At 37.5% G+C, this 7,146-nt stretch overlaps 1 protein-coding gene across 1 annotated transcript; it reads right to left on the bottom strand.

Moving 5' to 3' along the window:
- Positions 1-6,263: 6,263 nt before the first annotated feature.
- On the bottom strand, positions 6,264-6,629 carry LOC139875536 (uncharacterized mitochondrial protein AtMg00810-like). The gene has a single exon (XM_071862871.1). It carries the CDS (start codon positions 6,627-6,629, stop codon positions 6,264-6,266), a length of 366 nt encoding a protein of 121 aa, XP_071718972.1.
- Between the last annotated feature and the right edge of the window lie 517 nt (positions 6,630-7,146).

Genomic DNA, 7,146 nt, shown 5'->3' with positions numbered 1-7,146 from the left:
GAGAGTTAAACCATCTGTTACTAGGAAAACATTACAGGAGGAATGATCCAAACAAGCGTTTTGCTTGGCAAGGAAAGGTGCGCCACAGTGGACGGCGTGATTGGAACAGAAAAGAAGAAAGAAAAGATGAAAGGATCCAACCCCTGAAATGCACATCAAGGTTATATGGAATGAAATAGAGGAGAATGAAACAGACAGAGTGCGCAGGACAAAGCAGTGGATGTATGCTCCAATCATATTTCACACCATTCTAAATTGGCGCATATCAGAGGAGCCTGTGGTCATTTCAGCTGTAATTGCAAACAGAAGCATCACTCGAATCTATACTGATACAGGTAGTGAAGCAGATCTATTGTATTTGCATTGTTTCAAAGATTATCCATTCAGCGTAAAGGATAGGCTTCGCTAAACGAACTTGAAGATTTCTGGCAACACGGGAGAATTGATGAGGGAAGTTGGTAAGGTGAAACTGGATGTAACATTGGGAACACACCCTTTAGTCCGAACAAAAATTGTGGACTTTACGATTCTTGATGGAAGATCAAGATTCAATGCTTTGTTTGGTAGGCAAACTCTTCTCAAATTTGGAGCAATTAATTCTACACCGCACGCAGAATTGCGGTTCCCAACACCAAATGGTGTGGCAGTGATACGCTCTGAATATGTTGGGCCAGTAAGGGAGAGATCAGTTGTTTATGAAGCTCAGGGAAATTTTGTTAGAGGAGGATCATCGAGGCAGTTGTTTAACAGAAATGATGTGAATGGGTACTTCAAACCACCCAAAATGTGGTAGCCTTAAAAGGCAAGACGCAACACGCTGCACGCAAGACAGTATATTAACATGAGTCGTGCAGATCAGTTTGTTTACCATGTTTTTTAATTTTTCTTAGTTCAGACAAAGCACAATACAATTTTTGTAATTTTCTGATTAGGATTGATCACCCTATACAAAGATGTTGCGCAAAATGTTGTATGTGTGGCAAAGAAATATCAATAAAATTTTATTTTTTCTCACACAAAACGATACGCATTACGAATGTAGAACATAGCATTCATGCCTACCCACATAAGGCAAGACATTTTTATGCCCCCGATGGTAGAGGCTCTTGTGTCAACATTATAGATACAAGGGATCGGCTAGCGTAAGTGTTTACTTCGCTAGAGGGCACCGAGGCAAAAATAAAGATCTCTTAATGTCATGACATACAGAATGGTTTATCACAAATGCATAAATCCATTTATATACTGAAAGTAGAAAAAACAAACATAAAATATAAGTGTATTTTATAAACCGCAAAACACCTGAGCGCAACACGCTAAACGAAATACCACTCATTCTATAAACAGAACTCCTTAAACAGATTTATCACTTTTTATGATATATAATTAGCATAAAAACATTATGATTGATTCACATTATACTTAGAAGTTGTTTACAAATTTTAAATACTTCTTTACAAAACAGACGCCCTTATGCAGAACAGAGAACAGATAACAGTTTGACATATTCTTTACACAACAATAACAAGGTTACACATGTTTTGCTGAACGATGATGGAAAACAGATATACAATTTTAATAACTTGTATACATCATACCATCTAAATAACAGTGCACCTTAGATTCATAAAAGATATTATACAATGATGTTTGGCGAACAGCGGACAACGGATGACAGATTAATACATATAGCATATCAAAAACTAGCTCAAGACAAAAATCATTTTATATAATATGATCCAAGCTTTCTATAGCTTGCAATGGTTAAACACATATAGTAGAAATATGTTAATCGTGGCAAGCAAAAAGCATGGCAATGTCAAATATAAGAACAGAATATATAAATATGATTAATATACAGAAGTTACATATTGTTGTTACAAGTTAATTTCATTGTATTTTCAAATGGGTACATTTAAAATGTCCTTCACAGAAACATCTTCCCTGCCACATATTTCTTCTAAAGTGACAATCTTCAGGGTAGACACTTCATTCATTGCCACCTGCAGCTCAGCATCAGCCTCTGGTTTGATATGTTTTGAAATTACAGTTGGTAAGGGGTCAGGCTTCACAGGAAGGGCATTCATGATTTCCTCCACAACATCTGAAAGGTCATTTTCTGTAGATGCCACCAGATACCTATGAAAAGTCTGACCAATAAGAGGAGAACTTAATACCCTTTGCACAAGGGCAGGGAGACCAGCCTTTAAATCCACAACATTTTTCTCAGCATTAGCAGCAGCAACAACATTTTCTTCTACCAATCGATTCTTGTCCTCTAGCATTTCTTCAACTCCTCATTCTCCTTCAGCAGCTTATCCTTCTCCTCCATAAACTTTTCTTTCTCCACCCTCTCCGAAACACATTTTGTTTCTACCAACTGCAATAATTCATCCTTCTTCTTTGCTGCATCCATTGCAGTTGTCAATTTTGAATTTTCATCTTACAAATCATATTCCAGTTTCTTTATTTTGGTGACATTATGAGCAGCATTGAAGATAATCACCTTCTTAGCTTCTTGCATCTTAAGGTCATGGATCACATGTTGATTAAGAAGCACCAAAGCTGCAGCCGTAGTTTGGAAACATAATAAGATTATATCATGGTAGACAGAGAGGAAGATAGATCAGCAAGTGTGTTTGCCTGCATAAGATATATACAAACATAATAAGAATACAATTAACAGTCAAGTAGTGGTATTGGATTACAAATAATTTCACGGTTACCTTAAGAAATTCAACAAAGCTATCAGATTTGTTGACAGGGTCTTCAAGAAAGGTTTTCACGCCAGCCAAGGGCACCACAGATGGTTGTTGAGAAGAGGATGAAGATTGAGTGGTACCAGTACCCTTTGAAATAAGTGGAGTAGAAAAAGGGAGAGTTTCAAAAGAATCATCATCTTGGGTTTCTTCATCATCATCATCATCATCATCATCATCATCATCACTGTCATCTTCAATGTCAACAGCCTTATTGCTTTCATAATCATCATTCCTAGCAGTAGTGTCAACATTTTCATCTTGCAGAATCATCCCTATAAAATAAAATAAAAATAAGTATGCAGCAGAGCATCAACATAAATTGTCAGTATGATTCACAAAACTACGGATGAAAAACATACTTCTCCTTTTTGGATTTTCAGTAGCCTAACTCACTGGACGCTTCCCTTCACGTTTAGAGTGCCTAGCAGACTTTTTGGCGATCGACGGTTGGGGGTAGTTTCAATAATTTCAACATCAGGAGACGGTTGAACAATATCACCATCTCCACCATCAGCAGGACGCTCTGGGCTCTTGAGTTGTTGCTCAAATTCAGCATCCTTGGCTTTATCAGCCTCAATTTCAGCAGGGGTTTTGGGACGTTCAGAAACAACAAGGGGATCTAGATTGGTTTTCTTAAAAGTCCTGTAAACCTGTATCTCTCCTTCTGCAATCAGATAGCATACAAACATACAGGAAAATATATAAGAATACACATAATTCATAGTAGCATAATATGGGTATAATATATCAATAAAAGTACCTACCATGGCCTTCCAAACACAGGACAGGCACATATCCAATACGCCAGTTGTCACTCATTCCACAGAGAACTAAGATAGCTTCATACTCACTATATAACCTTTGAGGAAGCTTCAGTGCTTTCTAATCTTCAACTATTGCCTTCTCATCCTCAGATAAAGTGATGGATTTACTTACTCCTATTTCTGTCTTTCTACATTCACGAACATTGGCCCAAGCATCATTAATGACCCTTTCATTAACAAAAAAGTACGGGTCTTTCTAGTTTTTTAAAGAAGTTTCCTTCACCCCATTAAAATCCTTACTTGGCTTGCAGTCAAATGTATACCAGCATTTTCTAACTAAACGAGTTCTAAACAATTCATGGAAAATATTTACATTTGGTACTTCTTCCACAACATTACAGTACATTTCAAACAGAATAATTTTTTGTAACCCTAAGGGATGAATTTGACTAAGACCTATTCCATAATGGGCAAGAATTTTTTGAAGAAAAGAAGAAAGGGGGATAAAAATATTTCCTACAGTTAATTGAAGCTTATAGAGGGTGATCATCTTCTCATGAGGTTTATTAGCCCTATCGCTAGAAGAGGGTACTATAGGGTTTAACAATCTAAGGTTTTTATGCTCTCTGCATAGTTGGTCTATTTCAGCCTCAGTGATACTCGAAGGAATAGTGCTCACATCGCGATTATCTCTTTGGGAAGAAGTGTTGCTGGACTCGGCCATGGTAGTAGGCAAAATAAAAGAAATACAAGCAGCAGAGAAAGATGAGTGATAACTGACCTTGCACTTATCAAATCGTTGAAATGAGTAATTGCAGTTATCTTCAAAGCAAATAATCAGTTTTCGGAAAAGGAAAAAGGAAAGGGGGAACGGGTTATTTATAGTCAAGCAAATGGATGATGAAAGGATGAGATTGAGACACGTGTATGGGCTAGATTAATTGGGCAACAATTTAAATTTCAAAAATAAATCAAAAAGATTTTGGGGGCAAATTCATAATTGGTAATGTGACGTCAGCACAGAAATACAGACGGCTACAACAGTTTTGTGTCTTCGAGGAAAAGTGCATCTTTTATTTTTAGTTTAATGGCTTTATTATTTTTTGCAAAAATAAAGACATTAAACTGGGGGGATTTAATAGTGTATCCTAGGGGATACACGCATAAAAACACCATTTTATACAAAAGAATGGATCAAAAAGCACAAAAGATAACAAAATTTGACAGTTTTCATTATTTGCCGCCCAGCGTCATGCGTAAGCCCTGCAGGTGCTTCAATGCTTAATCCCTTTTACTCAGCGCGTGAACGGCACGCAGCCACATCAGTACACGCCACCGACCTTCTGGATACTTAGCATAACAGAATTAATCAGCGATTGACACGTGTATCCCGAGAATTTAGGACATTCTACGCCTATAAATAGACCCCCTGGGTCATTGCATTCATCATCTGAACCTCAGTCAAAGAGAAGTACACTTTCTCTCTCACACAGTTCTTTCTCACTCTAAACGCACATTAGCCGCTTAGCACCCATACGCTAGACGGATCAATTACAAATTGATCCCCAGATTGATTGAGGCCACCCCACGGATCTTTCATCCGTGTTCCGGGTCTGCAGAGATTATTTCTCGAGGGCAAACATCAATCAACATCATACGCCACATGCTAAGCAGCTATTATCTTGTACTGGTACCTTACAGCTGCTATACGGAAAATCGTACCAACATGTATGAAGCGTATAGCGATTAATTTGTTGCGAGAAAATTATCTTACATACTTCGCCAAGAATTCTTCATCGATTTGTTCAACAACGATGAAACAATGTATAAACTTAATGATTCTTCGTCGAATAACTACCAAACTCCGCCCAGAATTCTTTATCGATTTGTACGGCAATGATGAAAATGTATAAAATAGATGACTCTTCGTCTTTGATCTATTTGAAGAGAGAACGATGGGTGATTTTGGGGGCGAAAGAAAAAGAGAAACCCTAAATTGTGTTTACCGATACCGTATTAATGTGTTTTTTAATTGTACAATTTATTTTTGATTTTTAATTAATTACTAATAATGACATCATTAGAGGGTCTTAGATTTTTTTCTTTTTTCTTTTTGATTTTTTCTTAACAAATGAATTAAGCTATTAATGACATCATCAAAAATCAATATTTTTGTCTTACAATTTATTTATAAGAAAAAAATGCATTTTTCTATTAAAATGCTATTATAGAATCTATAGATACATATACAACAGATTACAATATTTTAGAAGAGGTAAAGCTACATAATAGGATGTACAACAGATTACATTTGACCTCCACAATATCAGGAGAGTTTGGTAGCTAGGTGGATACATCGATACGCCCCCACAAGATGGACGTTCCGTTGTAACGCCAATCTTGGACCTAAAATAAAGAAAAGGTTGCCTTGATAATGCCTTCATGAGAGTGTCAGCTAGTTGGTCATTATTACTAATGTGTTGAACTCATAGTGTACCCCCTTGAATATGCTTACGAACAAAGTGATAATCAAGAGCAATATGCTTCATTCGACTATGAAATACAGGATTAGCACAAAGATAGGTTGCTCCAATATTGTCACAGTGAAATGTAGGAGGCAACGTGTTCGATATTCCTATTCTAGACAATTGATTTCGAAGCCATAAAAGTTCAGCAGTGGCATGGCATTGGCAATAGCTTTATACTCGGCTTCGATAGGCGATCTTGAAATAGACTTTTAGCGAGTGGATTTCCAAGAGATAGCATTGCCACCGAGAAACACCACATAACCGGTTGTAGAGCGTCCAATCTCAGAAGTGCCGCCCCAATCGGAGTCACTAAAAACACATAATGTGAGTGGACGTCTGCGCTTGAGAAAGAGCCCAAAGTAGATTGTACCTTTGATAAAGCAGAGTAGACGCTTGAGAACTTGCCAGTGAGATGGTGACGGATTATGCATAAACTGTGAAAGTTTGTTGGTGGCAAATGAAATGTCGGGCCTTGTCATGGATAGGTATTGAAGTTGCCCCACAACTTTACGAAACACAGTAGCATCATGAGCACTATCAGTTTCGTTAGGAACTAAAGGAATAGTATTGCTCATTGGTGTATTTACCTCTTTGGCACCATCTATAGTTTGGAATTCAAGAATATCCCTGATGTAGAAATGACTTCCACTCCGAGTAAATGGTGAAGAGTGCCTAGATCTTTAAGTGAAAAACGATCATGTAGTTGTTGCACAAAAGAATCAATGATCGTAGAATTGTCACCGGTAATTAATATGTCGTCTACATAGACCAGAAAATAAATCACATGTCCACGCTCCCTACGGATGAACAATGATGTGTCTGATACAGAGTTTACAATATCGAGATAGACACGAAAAGCTTTGAGCTCCGTGTACCAAGCACGAGGTGCTTGCTTGAGTCCGTAAATTGCTTTTCGAAGTTTACACACATGATCAGGGAACTCAGGCCGAAAAAATCCTGGAGGTTGCAGCATATACACATCCTCCTGGAGTGTGCCATTTAAGAAGGCATTATCAATATCTAGTTGACGATCATTCCAGTTTTTTGATAACGCAAGACAAAGAATAACACGAATGGTTACAGGTTTGGTCG

This window comes from Rutidosis leptorrhynchoides, chromosome 11 (genome assembly GCF_046630445.1).
Source record: "Rutidosis leptorrhynchoides isolate AG116_Rl617_1_P2 chromosome 11, CSIRO_AGI_Rlap_v1, whole genome shotgun sequence".
Lineage (NCBI taxonomy): Eukaryota > Viridiplantae > Streptophyta > Magnoliopsida > Asterales > Asteraceae > Rutidosis > Rutidosis leptorrhynchoides.
This window is presented reverse-complemented; position numbering and strand designations above follow the sequence as displayed.